Source organism: Syngnathus scovelli, chromosome 5, assembly GCF_024217435.2.
Source record: "Syngnathus scovelli strain Florida chromosome 5, RoL_Ssco_1.2, whole genome shotgun sequence".
Taxonomy (NCBI): domain Eukaryota; kingdom Metazoa; phylum Chordata; class Actinopteri; order Syngnathiformes; family Syngnathidae; genus Syngnathus; species Syngnathus scovelli.
The window spans coordinates 3,217,501-3,233,471 of record NC_090851.1 but is presented as its reverse complement, the minus strand read 5'-3'; the positions used below and the strand labels follow the sequence as shown (position 1 = coordinate 3,233,471).

The following is a 15,971-nucleotide window of genomic DNA, read 5'->3' as shown; positions in this document are numbered from 1 at the left end:
ACACTCAAAGTACGTTAATAAGTAACTGCAAGAAAAGGGCCACTTGCTAAAGATGTTTTCTTCATGTTTATACACACTGTAAACACTGCATTATACTAAATATTTTTTTAGTATAATATTCATTCATGTCAATGGCGAAAGTGAATGTTTTGTCACGAACAGTTGTACAGTAATCCCTCGTTTATCGTGGCAAAAAACATCCATGATAAGTGAAATCCGCGAAATACAGTCACCAACAAGAAGTACTGGGCAGACTAATGAGTTAGCGGAAAGATGCTAATTCGCGATCGTGCTAACACCTGAAAACGGAATGTAAACAAACATTTAGAGCAATACTACATTGCCCTAAAGGTTGGACACATGTTTCCTCAATTTAGAAGTTTTATTTTGACTTTAAAATGTTTTTTTTAATTTTGAAAAAAAAAATCCGCGATGTAGTGAAGCCGCGGTAAACAAAACGCGAAGTAGCGAGGGATCACTGTACTCGTCGCAACTCAACAGCGCCTCCGCTGGTAGATCGTGCACCCAACAATCCTGTAGTTGGAACTCATTCACCTGCAATCTAGACACTTATTAACCAATTTTATTGCTATATCAACCCTGCCACATGTGCACAAGGCGTTAGACATTAACCAACCTCAATTTTATCACCGTCATCATTTCTCCTGACTTTTATGTCTTTGTTAATCTTTTTATGGTGATTTTGCTCGAGGACGGGTGTTCGACGCAACTATTTGTATCCAGCTATTAAATTTTCCAACAATGTAGCTCCACTTTAAAGTTAATCTGCTTGGTTCGTGTTCACTATGTGTGCATGTAGCCTGCGCGCTCCCGTTTTTTTTTTTTTTGACGGGGACGCGCGCAGTTACATCTTGGGGCCGAGACGTCTGGACTTCAGAGTGTGCGGTACCACCGAAAACCGGGAAGTCTTGGGATGTTAGTGGATTATAAAACGGATCATTTGACGCGTCTGTGGATTCCATTTTTTTTTTTTTTAATCTTTGTATTTTGAAGAGGAAGAAACAAGAATAACTAACTCCATTCTTCTGGGACGACATTGTTCTCCCGAGGCATGGTTCTGAGCTCCGGCCGAGAGCAGGGAGCGACACCCGGGCTCCGTCAGTGTACCCTCGCCCCTTTGCGGAGCCTTTCCAGCGTATCTGAGAGGAGATGAGACCCGCGCTCTATCAGCTCCTCGCCGGCTGCTTCTGCATCTTACGAGCCGCTGCGGAGGTAATTACACCCAAAAATGGCAGGTTCATATTCGGAAATTAATTTGGAATATTTAACCAAACTTTTTCAAACGATAAAAATCTTTTTTATAAAGACAAGTTCATGCTGATTTGATTGACGAATCTGTTTGGAAGAAAGACAAAACTGCGTAGCGATAAAACACCGGACTTTTCTTTCACCCTCCACCCAGCAAGAGTCCTCGATTCCGCGGGAGCTTGTGGAGCGGCTCTTCCGCAACGAAATCCGGAGCATCAACGACCTCCAGCGGCTGCTTGAGATAGACACCGTAGGTAAAAATGCCTCTTTTCTAACCCTTCTTTTAGTAATAATGATGAACATTTCTAGTATAAACAAACAATCTTAGCTTACTCCTAAAAAAACTAATTAATGTAAAGTCACAGTTTAAAATAACAATACTGCACTGATGAAACTTTGCAGTATAAACAAACAAGCATAGCCTACTCCTAAGAAAAATCAAATTAAAAATGTAGACATCACAGTTTAAAATAAAAATACTAAAATAAAGTAAAAAATAATCTATAAAAATTAAATAAATGTCTATTTGGCAATTAATTTAATATTGTCTAATTAGAAATTAATTATACTTGCTATTAATTAATCCAACATGTTGCCTATGCTGCCTTTTGTTGGCCTAAATTCAAATGCAAATATATATATTTTTTTATTTCTGCGAGTAATGGTGCTCCAAATAATCTGCCTAGCTACAAGTAGTTGATTAAAGCAACTTTAATCATATGTGCACCATATAAATGTCTAAAAATGGGGACTAGTGGTTACTCTAAACTATTAAATTTCTGAATACGACATGTTGAACGTCTTAAGGCCGCCCCTCCCTCCTAATCAGTCAGTCAGTGGCATGAAAGAACAAATTGGACACATTAATACGGTTGTTCTGGTCCAGTTCTTCGGGGAAAGGATGCTGTCCTCTCATCTCATTACCACAACGTTGCTAAGAGACCAACTTGCCCCGACTTGCTCTTTCCACTCTCGGTGAACCCTGAAGACGTGCGAGACGCTTGCCAAAAACCTAGAAGAAGAATTTGGAAAGGAAATTAACACTTCAGCAATTCCACACACAAGTTGGAACTCTTGTGAGGATTTTTGCTCGTGAGAATTGAGTCTAAGAGGATTGCTTATGATGTCATGGTAACCTCACCCTGCCGCTAAGGCTAATTGTTGAAGGTTGACATTTAGTTCGGTAAATAGCGACTGTGGATTAATTTTTCATGTGCAATGCCACCATTAACCTTGGCATTATTGACATGCAAATGGAGTGTGATGCCCCCCCAAAAAACTTGGGTGGGGGTCAAGTGGCTCACTTCATTATGCTGTTGTCACGCCGCCCATTATTTAGTCTGGGTTGGAAGGCCACAATGTTGCCATGTATAATTCATGCCTGGATTCCTGCGTGTCAGGGTTGAGATCAGCCAAGCAGGAGGTCGGGGTGGGGTGGAAGGAGTGCTCCGACACACAGCGGATACTTTGTTAGCTTTACCTGTGCAATCCAAAGAGTAAATAGCTTTTTTTTCCCATAAGAGATTGTTCAAGTCATCTTGGAATAAACCACAACGTGTTTTCATGCCAGCAAGCAAACAGGGGACATGTGCAAGCCCAATAACTGAGTTAGTGTAATCTCATCAAGATGGAAATCATCACAGAGGCGCATGCATGTCGGAAATGTTCTCATAATAATGTTCATTTTCACGCTACAATGCAAGCAAGCTATCGGGAGCGATGCCTTTTGTGTGCGTCGACACAAAAAGTGTGGAATCCCAATGTGTTGTTTTGTCTTGCGTCCAGAAAAGGAGTCGATCGAGGAGACCAAACACGACTATGACAAGGTCTTCTCTCACGCTTTCCCGGAAGTTAAGCAAGAGCACACGCATGCGCGTTACAGGCGGAGCACTGGTGAGTGCACGCGTACACACATCCGCTTGCGCAAACTTCATACGCAAACACGCCACACTTGTGAAACAATGTAGACGAGCACAATAATCATTGGTGACACACACATAAAAAATACGTATATATATGAGTGTGTGTGTGTGTGTATACCGTATTTTCCGCACTATAAGGCGCACTGGATTATAAGGCTTCAATGAATGGCCCATTTTAAAACTTTGTCCATATATAAGATATACATTTGGCCAGCGGGACGGACTTTTGACACGCCTGCTGTAGTGGCTCTATAGTGGTCCATATATAAGGCGCACCTGATTATAAGGCGCAGTGAAAAAAATTGGAGGTTTTTAGGTGCGCCTTATAGTGTGGAAAATACGGTAATAATAATAATTCATTAAATTTGTATAGCGCTTTTCAAAAACCCAAAGACGCTTAATATAAATAGGATCTTAAAAGTGTCTCTTGATCGCCCCCTGTAGTGGTGGAGGAGGCCTTACCTGCAGGCTGCAAAGTACGCACCACCATTTACGAGATCCCTCGCAGTCAGGTGGACCCCACCGCCGCCAACTTCATCATCTGGCCACCGTGCGTGGAGGTGAAGCGCTGCACAGGCTGCTGCAACACCAGCAACATGAGGTGCCGGGCGGCCCGCAAGCACCACCGCATCGTCAGGGTAATCAAATATTCTGAACAGTTTTTGTTTTTTGAAGCAAAATAGTCTAGTTGTAATTTCTTTGCGTATCTGAATGCGATTGTGTCTATCAAGGTAGCCAAGGTGGAATATGTGCGACGACGGCCCAAACTGAAGGAAGTAGAGGTTCGACTGGAGGACCACCTGGAGTGCTCGTGCGGGAACAGGCGGAAACTCAATCCCGACTCGAACACAGACAACGGTGAGTGTTTCGAGCCAGGGAGGTATTTATGGTTCCTTTCCTTTCTCTGTGTGCGTTTCCTGAATGTGACAATATCTCACATTTATGGTAATAACCACAGACACCTCCCGAGAGACCACTTCCTGGTCCCGGAGGACATGAACAGAGTGGTTTTAGTCTCTGGGTCAAGCTGGAAAGCGGCCTCCAGCTGAGTTCTCGCTCGGCTGACTCATGACGAACTATTTTTGTGATTATTCCCGGAATTTTTTGTCCAAATTTCCCCTCGTGCCCTTTATTATCAATGTTTATTAGCGAATTCTAAACAATTGAGGGTTTTTTTGTTTATTTATTTTTTGTTTCCCCCACACACACACACTCCTAAAATCATTTACTTTGTAAAACTTTTGTCCGTCCTCGATTTCATATCCGCTCCACTTTTCTCCCATCAGGCATCAGGTGAACAAACTAAACGCACGATGGATAAGAGCAGCAGTTGGGACAACAAGAACAAGACAAGGATACACTGCACATTTTTGACGCTATCACGCTTGCGGAACTTTCCGTAAAGGAAGTATTGCCGACACCTTTCCGGACCTTTGATGGAAATTTGACCCACAAAGGCGAGCAGGCTAACAGGACCCTGTTGTTCCTCAATGGAGAAATGGGAGCAAAAGGGGAGGTGGGAATTCTTCTACACGGTAACCCTCTCATCATCTTGGATTATATATATCCCCTTCAGAGGGTGGAATTAAGACTTTTTTTTTTTTTTTTAAATATTCTCACATCTATCTTGCACATCATGCTCGCTCTTGTTTGTATGACCGCTTGTGCTATGCTTATCGTGGCAAAAAAAAAAAAGAAGGGGAAACATCCTGATATGTAACCGTTACTAATAAACTATTTATACGGGAGTATTTGTCCTTAAAGGGAATCGGCCGCAGGGTGCGTGTGTGTGTGTGAGAGATTATGTGCATAATGCTGAAAAGCTAAAATCTCCACCCCAGATGTAAGTGAGAGCAGAGCAGCACGCAAGACCACAGAAGAAGACTCGGGTCACTTTTCGGAGGTTTTATATTTTCCATTTTAGTTTGAAACCATAAATCACTGCTTGGGATGTACCTCAGTTTTGCACTCACTGGTTGGGTTGACATTTTTACACACCCCTACCGTCACCCCCGAGCCCCTCTCTTTCGTCTCCATCCCCTGCGGGGTTTCCTTTTTTGTTTTAGCCTCTATTTTAAAGAGACACAAAAGCCTAGCTTGTGAAAACAGACACGGGGAGTCCTCTTGCAGAGGGGGGGGGAGTTAAATACATTTTAATGGACTTTCGAGCAGGAGGCTTGTTAAAGGTGTGGCATGCTGATTGGGCAATGCTGCGGAACATGAAGCCCACCACTCCCCCCCTCGTACAACAATCAAGGCAACCTATTTCGGAGGCTTGCCGTGAGATTAAGCCACGCAGCTGTGAGCAAATTCCGACGATGGTTTTAATGTCTTTCCGGCATGTTTCGCCTTCTCTAATCCCTCGAGGTTGTACTCGCATTTAGCACAAAGCCATTAAGAGCCATTGTGATGCCAAAGAGTGCCATGTGAGAGGCTAAAATCCATTTTTTTTTATGGCTCCGCCCTAACAATTAAGCTTGAAAATTGTGAAAAATCTTTTTTTTTTTGTAAGTTACCATCTTTTTTTTCTCACACTCAGATGTTTGAGCCACAAAAATAGATCCTCTTAAAGTTTATCTAGATGAGTCACCACCAGCTACTGGAACTTCCGGCAGGCTTGGCCAATTTTATCCAATTTTAGTTTTGTGTCTTGGGTCCACATTGAAACAAAGTTAAACGTTTATTCATTCATATGCTTTTTACTCGCTACTAAAATTACTTGCATGGTAGTTTGATAGTAACTCCTAATATTGATGCCAAAATGGTTTTCGTAAAAACTTTTTAAAAAATTCATACTTTGCTCGTGAAACGCACGCATAGTCGTAACAAGAGGATTATCTTCTGTTTGCACGAGGCGAAGAGGTCACTTTATGAACCCGGGTGAGGCTCAAGAGATTATCATCCGGGGAATTAACGGGACAGTGGAAGATGGAAAGTTGAAAGGAAGTTTAAAAAAAAAAAAAGATGTGGCGCTGCCCATGGTGTACTTATCCAATCAATGATTTACTTATTGATACCTTGAATCACCATCACACCATTTATTTAAAATGTGTGCGTATATATATATATATATATATTTTTTTTTTAATGTACTCGTGATTCGCAATTTGGGTGATGAATGAATGAATGAATCAATCAATGAATACTAAAATCAATACATTCAAGGCCCTTTTTTAAAATGATAACTACTACAATCAAGTATAATGGGAGTAATATATACATTTTGGAAAAAAAAAAAAACAAGAATTGGAAAAAAATGTTTTTGCTCGCTAAGTATTTCAATGAATAATTGATCATTAAATTTAAATGAGTAAATAAATCTGTCTGCCTTCACTCCACATGTTTTGAAGCATTTGACATGAGATATAAGGCGATAAAGACGAAAACATGTTAAAAGGCAGAAAGAAGACGACCTTAGTGGAGCTCACAGGGTCGCCGGACAATTGTAAATCTTTTGCTGACTTTTTATTGAAGCCACATTTCAAGAGTGGACACGGTGCACTGAATGAAAGGTTTCCACAAGGAAGAAGTCCTGCTGCTACTCCCGATGATGATGATTTACACACGCTTAAGAGGCTAAGATAATCATTAAACCCTTCACATCAATAATGTTCACAAAGCAAGGTGAGGAAACAGTGGAACTCCGACATTAATGGACCATCCACAGGATGGGAGGAAGTCTCGCAGTGAGCTTTTATTTCATTTGCTAATTAACTGACGGCAAAGTCATATTTATCATTCAAAAACAATCCCACACACTCTTTTTCTTGTGGATAATGTCAATAAGTTTGATTTAGATGACACCTTTTGAGAGAAACTAACATGGTAATTTAATGTTGTGACCGTTAAGAACCCTAAGCTAGCAGAAGAGTTAGCTAGCGTGCTAGCTAACGTACTTCTACGGTTTCTGCCGACATAGCAGGTCATAATCTTTTTACCAAAAAGTCTCTTTCATGCGAGATGTTTGCATTGTAGCTTAGTGTAGCATACTTGGAACAGGTAGTAAAAAAAAAAAGTATGAATAAAGGTTGATGATTAGCGGTGTGTTTAGCTAGAGTACTTTTGAACCATCTTGATTGACACTGCATGTTAAGACCCAAGGTGTCCATATAAAGTCTTGAGTCACATGCTGAGCCAACTACATCAATCATCCCAACTTAAAAAACAGAAACATCTGCCAGTGTAAAAATGCCCAGAGGTGATCCAACACGTTTTCTCCACCAAGCGCGTCAGGAGTGCTTCCGTGACCTTTGACTCCCAACCTCTTGACTTGGGCTTTGTCATGTCGTCAGGTGCCAGCTTGCTTTCTACGGGCATCGAGATTCCTTCAAGTCTCACCCGAGGGGGGCCGGCCTATTGTCCGTGCGGGACAAAGGAAGGAAGACCACCAATGGGACTCGCTGAGTCGGCACTGAGGTCGAATTTACACGAGTAATTCACTTTAATCTTTTTGGAACCGGATTTGATATTCCCATCATCCTAACCAACCAGCGATGATTAGTTATTGAAAATATTGCAGAAGTTGCTGGGAAGATTTTTTTTTAAATTCATTTGATGCACCAACCGGGAGTTTGTTGAATTAATATTTGAACATGGCTAAAAGCTGAAAAAATGGAAATTGAAATTGGGCTTCAGTGTTGGTCTTTCATTGAGACACTTACAGATATAAATTTGTTAAAATGTGTCAAGAATGAGTCAAGTATGCCACGGCACCTTCGTTTGTTTACTAAACATTTTGGAGAAAGAGAGTAACATCCTGCGACGTTGCCCTCCTTCACACCTCAGTGACGTTCCTTCACAAAGGATAAAAACAACCGTGGTTTGAAGGGATACCAGGTGAAGAAAGCCTGATTGAAGGAAACATGGATGACACAAACATCACAGCGTATCCTATCTGGTCTTTTGTCCGTCTATGAAACAAAATGGAGCTGAAAGAGGTTGTCTTCTATCAACGAGGGACCTGGTTATTGACCCGAAGCTCTGGTCGTTGACCTGTACCTGGAGGCTGCACTCAGGTGGGTGAGAAGGTCAACACAATGTATTGATGCAGCTTGTTTAGCGAGGAACATTTCAGTCACGATGGGTCTTCTTAAAGACATTGCAGTCTAGACCTGGTTTCGATGATTGATGAAAAGAAATTAGAATAAATTCTTCAAATATAACTCAGTAATAGTTGAATGTAGTTTTTACTACCGAACAATTCGTCATTTCAGTGTGAGCTTGTAACCATAACAGCTGCATTATCTCCACAACAGAGAAGATCTGCTGAACATGGTGTGATTTGTCGGAGATACTATCGTCTGCCTACAAGCGAGGTTAACAGCTGCTCGTTTGAGAAAGCGAGGTCACTTCGCCGTCACGCTTTTTTGCGAGCCCTCGAGAAGCCGAGCCGCAATCGACTGGCGACCAAAAAGCAAAAGCCCCTTTGACGACAAGGGAAGCTTTCTGCTCTTTAAAAGTAACTTTAGAATGTCACCAAGGGGCAAACTCATGATAGCTGGCTGAAAACAGGCACATTTTGTTCGTGCATGAAAATTGATGAAAAAATTGATTTTGTTTGAAGTCAGAATCAAATCAGAATAGTTTTTATTGGCTAAGTTTGTAAAAAAAAAAAATGTCCTAGGTTGTATTAACCACGGCAAGTATTGCAGTAACAAGAAAACCTTTTTGATAATCATTAAGTCAACAAAGGTCTGTTTATCGGATTTTTTTCAAAGATGATCTATAAAGATAAGATGATAGCCCTCTGCCTCACCTCCCACTGATTTGACGACTTGACCTCAGAGCATCCATCTCTATAGCTGGAGAGATTAACAGACAAAGGATAAGCATTTGACTCATAGCATTTGATTTGGAGTCTTAGGAGTCATTTGTTGGCAAAAAATATGTTGTATCTGGTCTGTGTCAGCTTGCCTGTTTAATAAATGTTCCCAAAATAAAGTTGGAACATTGATTGAGAGATAGCTTGGAATTTGAATGAGTCCTCTTACATTACTTTACAAATGACCCAGTTGAAGTTAAAAAAAAAAAAACAATCTTGTGTGGTTTTACGTTTGTTTAATTTTACATTGTACCTACATTGATTTTAACAGATTGGTGACGCCACCTGCCGTTTTGAAGTTAAAATCAGGACAAATTTAATTGAATTTTGTGGAATGACTGAACGACATTTATGCTTGAAACCCCTCCAGTGTTGCTGAATTAAAGCAATTCTCCAAATAAGTGACCCAAAATATCTACAATGTGAAATAAAAGACTCATTTACAGTTTAGGAGAAAATGACCAGTTAATAGGTTTGGTGCAAGTATGTACAAATCTTCGCGCATGCGCTGAGCATTACTAACTCAGGAAGTGACGGAATTAAAATGGCGTCCTCCGCAAACCGGCTCGTCACACGCTGGTTCGACGCGTCGCTTATTTCCAAACTATGCCGCGGTCATCTCCAGTTTGTATCCGCCAGATATGCCTGCCTTTCAACGACGACCTCAGCCGCACATCTGGGAGGTTTGGCGGCTCACCCGAGCCCGCGGAGCCACAAAAATGCGGTGACATTGAGCCGACTGACAAGTGAGCGAAACCTAGCAAAACATCTCCAGTGCCTGTCCAAACAGATATTTAAAATGTTTAAAAATGCAGGGAAAAGTTTTCTAAAGATTTGTCTTCGTCTCATTTTTACACAACCCAATTGACAAGTACAGTTGTGTCGTCCCGTCTGCAGCCTCGCGATGTCCTCACGTTATCCCAGGCCGGTGCCTCCTCACCAGCGCCAGACGTGCCAACAAGCAAGACCTTTACGATGTCCTGGGTGTCGCCCGCACGTCCTCACAAAAGGACATCAAAAAGGCATATTACCAGGTGAGACCCCCGTTGTTCCTCTATGGGAAAAATCATCACACAAATCTGCAAAACAGTCCAATCTGAGTAACTTTTGTTTGCAGTTGGCAAAGAAGTACCACCCAGACACAAACCCCGATGACCCGGAGGCCAAAGAGAAGTTTGCCAAGCTGGCTGAAGCTTACGAGGTAGCGACCGGTAACACACTCGGAATAAATCACGATGTATAAATTTTAATTGATACTATTTGTCAGGTAACAAAATTGTGCCGCACAGGTTTTGAGCGACGAGTTGAAGAGGAAGCAGTACGACACGTACGGTTCGGCCGGCTTCGACGCTAGTCAGGGTGGCCAGCAGCAGTACTACAGAGCAGGCAGCGCCAACGTCAACCCTGAGGAGCTCTTCAGGAAGATCTTCGGGGATTTTGCCGGCGGCTTCCGAGACGTCAACAGCATGTTTGAGCAACGGCCAGAGGTGAGGGAAAAACGAGGCCCTTCACAATTAGGTCGTGATTGATGGACAAAAGTTCATGGCATTTTATTTGGCAGTAGGTTTGTTGAAAAAAAAAAAAAAAGAGATCAGATTTTTGCAATTAACAGGATAGTGTGTGTTTGGGGGGTTTGATGGGTGGGCTATTTTAAATATTGTTTGAAATCAAAAATTGGATTTTTGTCTCATTAAAACGACAACAGATCGCTCGCCACGTAACTTATTTCTCCCGCATGTCAACAGTTTGTGATGGAGCTGACGTTTGCCGAGGCGGCGAAGGGCGTGGACAAGCAGCTGTCCGTCAACCTCGAGGACGCCTGCCCGAGGTGCGACGGCAAGGGCAGCGAGCCGGGCACCAAAGTGTCTCACTGCCATTACTGCAACGGCACCGGCATGGTGAGTCGCACCTCTCTTGTAATTTCATCTCATTAACGATTCAAAACTGCATTTTTTTTTTTTTTTTAGGAGTCGCTGCACATCGGTCCCTTTTTGACGCGGAGCTCGTGTCGACGCTGCGGCGGCAAGGGCACCATCGTAATCACGCCTTGCGCACTGTGCCGAGGTTCGGGGCAGACCAAGAAGAGGCAGACGGTTTCGGTGCCGGTTCCAGCCGGTACGTGAGAGATGGAATTTCATCATTTAATTCATTTGCGTCTTCATTTGCATCATAAGACAAAAAAATGAGCAGTCAGACAGCCATGCAGGACATAAACGCTTTAGTCGAACATCGTCCGACGTTACGAGCACACGTACGTTGTCTGCAGGGGTCGAACACGGTCAAAAGGTGCTCATGTCAGTCGGCAAGAAGGAAATTCTCATCACGTTTCGGGTGAGCCTCATCCATCTGCCATACCATCGAACGCCTTTGCCCTTGTTAACTCTCGGTGAAACGGACCCAACGTAGGTCCAGGGGAGCCCCGTGTTCAGGCGCGACGGAATCGACATCCACTCGGACGTGCTGATCTCCGTGGCTCAAGCCGTCCTGGGCGGCACGGCCACAGCGCAAGGCCTCTACGAAACCATCAGCATTGCGGTGAGATGGTTAGAAAGCGTCACTCCTCCATGATCGGACGTCCATCGAAAATGCCGTTTTTAATCCAAGTGCGCTGATTGCCGCGTTTGCAGATTCCCGCCGGTTGTCAGGCCGATCAGGTGATCCGGCTGCAGGGGAAAGGCATCCGCAAGATGAACAGCTACAGTTACGGCGATCACTACGTGCACATCAAGATCCGAGTGCCCAAGTAAGAGACTGGAAACGGGTTGAGAGCAACAAAACCCGACGGTACTTAGTACAGGGGATGAGAGGTCAGGTTCCACTTTTTCAATCAAATCAAAAATCAAGTGTGCAGCTACTCAGTGCATTTGGTACCGGATCCAGGCTTGAAAGTGGCTCAGGCTCTTCACCTAGCTTACATTTCAAGTCAAACTGTGTGGGGAGGGTGGTATCGTGTCGATTGGCATTTGGTGCTTTGTTTTAAGCTCCTGTTGCAGGTCTTTTTGCACATTCATTCTTGGTTGACGGTCTCTGCAGGAAGTTGACGCGGAGGCAGCGTTCTCTTCTACTCAGTTACGCCGAGGAGGAAATTGATGTTCCTGGGACGGTTAATGGTGTCATTCCATCTCCAGGTAAGCATATGATTATGATTGTAGAGATTCAACAGGTTTAACTTTACCGATGGCTGCCTTTGTTTGGGGGGTGCTTAAATTAGGCCTGTTTTTTTTTTTAAAATCTTTCTATTTTTCTCTGTACCTTCAATTAACTACTTTTGGATTTAAGCGACACTATGCTTTGCGCTCAGCAGGGGGAACCAAAGCGTCAGGTTCTGGGATGAAGTCCAGCAGCTCAGCACAGGCAGAGGACAAACAGACCAAGGCGAAGGAGGAAGAGGAGGAGGGAGGAGGCTTCTTTTCTAAACTCAAAAAAATGTTTAGCTGAAATTAAGAACACAAGGTTGGCAGATTTCAGTACTACTCGTCTTCACTAGGGGGAGTGTGTGAAGATGTAAGGTTGAAGGAGAAAAGTGGCAAAGGACTTCAGTGTAAAAACTTGTCTTTATTAAAGTTGTGGATAATATTGTAGAAGTTATATTTAAATAAATAGCACACAACCATTTCAAGATTTCGTTCATTTTAGTTGAAATTTGAGGACAGCCAGGGGGCGTCATCTCTTGCTGTGTGGTTTAGAAGTAGATTTAAGTTAGATGCTGGCCATCCACTTTCTCTGCATTTTGGACCACATATTCTTTGTTCAAAATTCACCTTTTAAACCACCATAATAATTTTCCAGAAAAATTGAAGGCTCTCTTGGGAATTGTGCAAACCTCACGCCCGTCCGTCCCTTTCTCATTCTTCCCTTTTTGTGGGCTTCGGTGTTGTCGTAAATTTGATTCGTTCTGAAGCTGGCGTCTTTCTCCCGTGTAATTATGTAGCAACGGTTGAGCTCCATGTTGTTTCTTTCTCCGACTGGAAAAAGTGCCGAGCCTGCAGACGGAAATGCTTCTTGTTGGAAAAGATTTCCTTTATGATATTTTTTATTTTTAGAGGCCCATAATCACGCACACAATTGCCAAAAACATACTCCGTCTCGCCCCCTGGAACATTTGATAGAAGAATTATCCAAATTCGCCATGTTGAACATAGAGTGGGAACACACCATTCACAATGACTTAAATGGTGAATAGAGTCACCAAGAGTCAATTTAATACTCCTTGTCGAATCTTTTCACTTCTTCCGAGTCATGAAGCCAGACGCTCTTTGTCCGGTCTCGTGCTTTACAAACATGAATGTGGCCATGTGTCAATCATGTGTGACTGACAGCTGGTTGCCGTGAGTAACTGGGAAATGTCGGAAGAAGTTTGCTGTCCGCATTAATAGACGTCTTCATGCAGAACAGCACAAAAGCAGCAGGAAGAGGCTAATTGGACATAGACATGTGGTTCATAATAATGACACAAGTTGCTTTTTGTGTCACATCAATGAATGAAATCAACAAAGGCTAAACTTGACTTAAAGGTCTCCTTTGGGGAAAAATCGTTTTTGTGAAGGCACAAATTGGACAACTGGAGTGCCGAGCTTGCTGGAGTTCTTAACTTTTTGTCAATACTCTGGTTTAATTGGAATGATTGGATTTGTCCTAATTAAACTGAACTTTTCAGATGTTAAGTAGGACTAAAAGCCTACAAAATTGTTGGTACTCCCATGGTGGTCACAGAAATCGGAAAATCGGAAAATAATTCATTTAAAGTCAATGGAAAATTACCGATTGAGAATCATACATTTTATTTGACTTGTGGTTCAATAGAAATATATATTTTTTTAAAGACAATTTCATGAAATAAGCCATGGACAAAAAAAACTGAACAAAACTGATTCTGACCTTAGGAACAAGGTGTGACCTCTAAGGAGCATCACAGGTGTCTTCAAATTTATAATCAATCAGTGACCCTGTGACTTCTGGACCAGGCAGAGCAAAGAAGAAAGTTGCAACACCCTTCCGTCTTTGTGGTGAGAAAAAACACATTTTATTTCTAAAATGGACTTTAAGCAATCTCAAGAACAGTACATTCCACGGAGCAGTTAACAATCAGGTCAGTACGCTAGCAAAAATGCTTCGGTAAACATTACATTGCTAGTTGATGTATGAACTGATATAACGTCAAACTTTTGTGTACATGCATTGTCACGTCTATAAATCCAACTTTGGAGAACAAAAAGTGGCTACTTAGTCAGCCACGCAAAAACATAACTAAACATGAGCTCATCCCTGAGTGTGTGTTTGTTATATGTCACAGTGTGTCTCAGAGGCGGGTGGGAGGCCCAGAACCGATTCTAAAAGCCCCATATGGGAAGCATCAAGAAATCTCGTAATCTGATACTCAATCTGGGGTTCGGTTTTGAGGCGAGGAACGTCTCCTTGACCCCGTTAGATGGATTTGAAATCCACACACACGCTCTGCAGCAAATGCATGTGGCAATGATCTGGATGACCAATTAGCCGAAACTGCGGGGGTGTAAGAACAGGCAGGCCCAAAGTGGAAGAGAAGTCGCTGTGATTGAGGAAAAATGGGAAACAGGCAGGAATTGACGTCACCCTTTGGCCTCCCGTACACAAACACGATGCTATTTACGACTGCAGTTAAAAAAAAAAAAAAAAATGGCACATGTTATTATGGCTTCCAGCTTGCCATAGCCTAAAAAGCGTGTCTTTCTAAACTGTAAGAATCACTGACGATTATTTACTCTCGTTTTAACAGTTTGAGGTCGGTTTTTTTTTTTTTTCTCTGTTTGAGGCTTGCCTACTTCAAATCATGTTGCCGCTGGCTGCTTCCACAAATTTTAACATATGGAAAGGAGCATGTTAATGGATTATCTCTTCTAAAAGAAATTTATCAATTTATATCAAGAAAAAAATATTTTTTAGTCTTTCTTGGAGGCAATACTCAGGAGCTGCCCCCCCCCAAAAAAATGGTTCAGTCTGCTTTCTTGATGGAAAAAATACAAATACCAGGAAATTTGAATAATGTCATTGTAGTTTTGCGAAACAAAGGGAAAAAAAAAATATTAATCTGAAACTTGAATTTTTAAGTGGTCCTGTTTTTTATCCTGGCCCTTGTCTCTTGTACTTCATCTCAGCATTCGTTAGCTAACTTCCCTTAGCATAGCATCATTTTCATGTCTTCAAATTTGATGTGTCACAAAATGACAGCGCTAAACACGCCGATTGTTTACAAATAGAAATCCCAAAATAAAATGTTGGCCAATGTAGACGGAGAGATTGAAATGTCTTGCATTCGGGATATGGAAAGAGAAGGGAGGGGGGTTGGGGTTATTTTTCCATTTTGTTATAACAGCTGCAGGCCAGTGTATGGAGAGCGCTGCGCTAGAAGAGTCGCTAGCCGTGTAGCGCACACTGTGCTGTTTAGACAACATTGGTTTTGACCCTCCAACACGAATGAGGTGCTCAATTTGCACGAGTCACTCAGGTCCCACCGAAATTGCGAGTACTTCTGCTCGCATCCTCAGACAAAGCTGACGGAAGTCTTGATGACAAATTTACAAGCTCGAGCACATTCTGCTCTGTCGACTTCGGCTTTCAGTCAACACGTTGTGAAATGCACTGATGTTGATTTGCACTCTTTAAACTCTCAAGTCAGACTTCTTGCCCAGACTTAAATAGTCGTAATATTTGCGTTTGGGAACATTTGGACTAAATCTGGGCAAAAAACCCTGATGATTATTAATTGTAGCCAGCTCATGATGACCCCCAAAAACTGAGGACCATTTCCCGGACCATGCTTCTGTTAGCAAGACCCTGTCAAAGAAAGGCCTGTGAGAACGGCAGAATTTTATTGCCGATTAATCAGAGGGACTTCAAATGATGACAGGTGCACTTACCTACTCGACATGAGTGATTGCTTCATTCTGAATTCAGTGTAGTCCCAGTTATAAGAGGGTGTG

At 42.4% G+C, this 15,971-nt stretch overlaps 2 protein-coding genes and 2 long non-coding RNA genes across 6 annotated transcripts in view; 2 read left to right on the top strand and 2 right to left on the bottom strand.

Annotated features, from left to right (window-relative positions):
- Positions 1–396: 396 nt before the first annotated feature.
- On the top strand, positions 397–5,146 carry LOC125968948 (platelet-derived growth factor subunit A). 2 transcript variants are annotated; one of them, XM_049720527.2, is made up of 6 exons: positions 397–1,233; positions 1,424–1,519; positions 3,060–3,162; positions 3,636–3,829; positions 3,923–4,049; positions 4,478–5,146. In XM_049720527.2, the coding sequence occupies exons 1-6, from the start codon at positions 1,171–1,173 to the stop codon at positions 4,486–4,488; spliced, it is 594 nt and encodes a 197-aa protein (XP_049576484.1). In that variant the 5' UTR covers positions 397–1,170; the 3' UTR covers positions 4,489–5,146. The 2 variants fall into 2 exon arrangements, with proteins under 2 accessions (XP_049576484.1, XP_049576483.1); XM_049720526.2 differs by having other exon boundaries at positions 403–1,233; positions 1,424–1,523; positions 3,055–3,162.
- On the bottom strand, positions 1,017–3,059 carry LOC137840314 (uncharacterized). Its single transcript, XR_011086871.1, has 2 exons — positions 2,574–3,059; positions 1,017–2,281 (listed from the first exon to the last, which is right to left on the bottom strand). It is a non-coding gene; the product is annotated as an uncharacterized lncRNA (long non-coding RNA).
- A 4,376-nt stretch (positions 5,147–9,522) lies between the features above and the next one.
- LOC125969613 (dnaJ homolog subfamily A member 3, mitochondrial) lies at positions 9,523–12,626 on the top strand. 2 transcript variants are annotated; one of them, XM_049721882.2, is made up of 11 exons: positions 9,523–9,758; positions 9,910–10,046; positions 10,130–10,213; positions 10,302–10,499; positions 10,758–10,910; positions 10,980–11,127; positions 11,279–11,343; positions 11,419–11,547; positions 11,640–11,755; positions 12,046–12,140; positions 12,317–12,626. In XM_049721882.2, exons 1-11 carry the CDS (start codon positions 9,557–9,559, stop codon positions 12,448–12,450), a joined length of 1,461 nt encoding a protein of 486 aa, XP_049577839.1. In that variant the 5' UTR covers positions 9,523–9,556; the 3' UTR covers positions 12,451–12,626. The 2 variants fall into 2 exon arrangements, with proteins under 2 accessions (XP_049577839.1, XP_049577838.1); XM_049721881.2 differs by having other exon boundaries at positions 9,524–9,758; positions 12,314–12,626.
- Positions 12,627–14,973: 2,347 nt separating this feature from the next.
- The window catches only part of LOC125969618 (uncharacterized), a 3,937-nt gene continuing 2,939 nt past the window's right edge, over positions 14,974–15,971 (bottom strand). The window contains exon 3 of the long non-coding RNA XR_007481634.2: positions 14,974–15,971. This exon is cut by the window's right edge and continues 1,766 nt beyond it. This is a non-coding gene — a long non-coding RNA (uncharacterized lncRNA).

Bases quoted from the DNA above. Each gene is read 5' to 3' on its own strand.
- LOC125968948 (XM_049720526.2), top strand. From the start codon at position 1,171: ATGAGACCCGCGCTCTATCAGCTCCTCGCCGGCTGCTTCTGCATCTTA. The intron at 1,234-1,423 runs GTAATTACACCC...CCCTCCACCCAG, and splicing joins TCTTACGAGCCGCTGCGGAG to CAAGAGTCCTCGATTCCGCG. The intron at 3,830-3,922 runs GTAATCAAATAT...GTGTCTATCAAG, and splicing joins AGCACCACCGCATCGTCAGG to GTAGCCAAGGTGGAATATGT.
- LOC125969613 (XM_049721881.2), top strand. From the start codon at position 9,557: ATGGCGTCCTCCGCAAACCGGCTCGTCACACGCTGGTTCGACGCGTCG. The intron at 10,911-10,979 runs GTGAGTCGCACC...TTTTTTTTTTAG, and splicing joins ACTGCAACGGCACCGGCATG to GAGTCGCTGCACATCGGTCC. The intron at 11,548-11,639 runs GTGAGATGGTTA...CCGCGTTTGCAG, and splicing joins ACGAAACCATCAGCATTGCG to ATTCCCGCCGGTTGTCAGGC.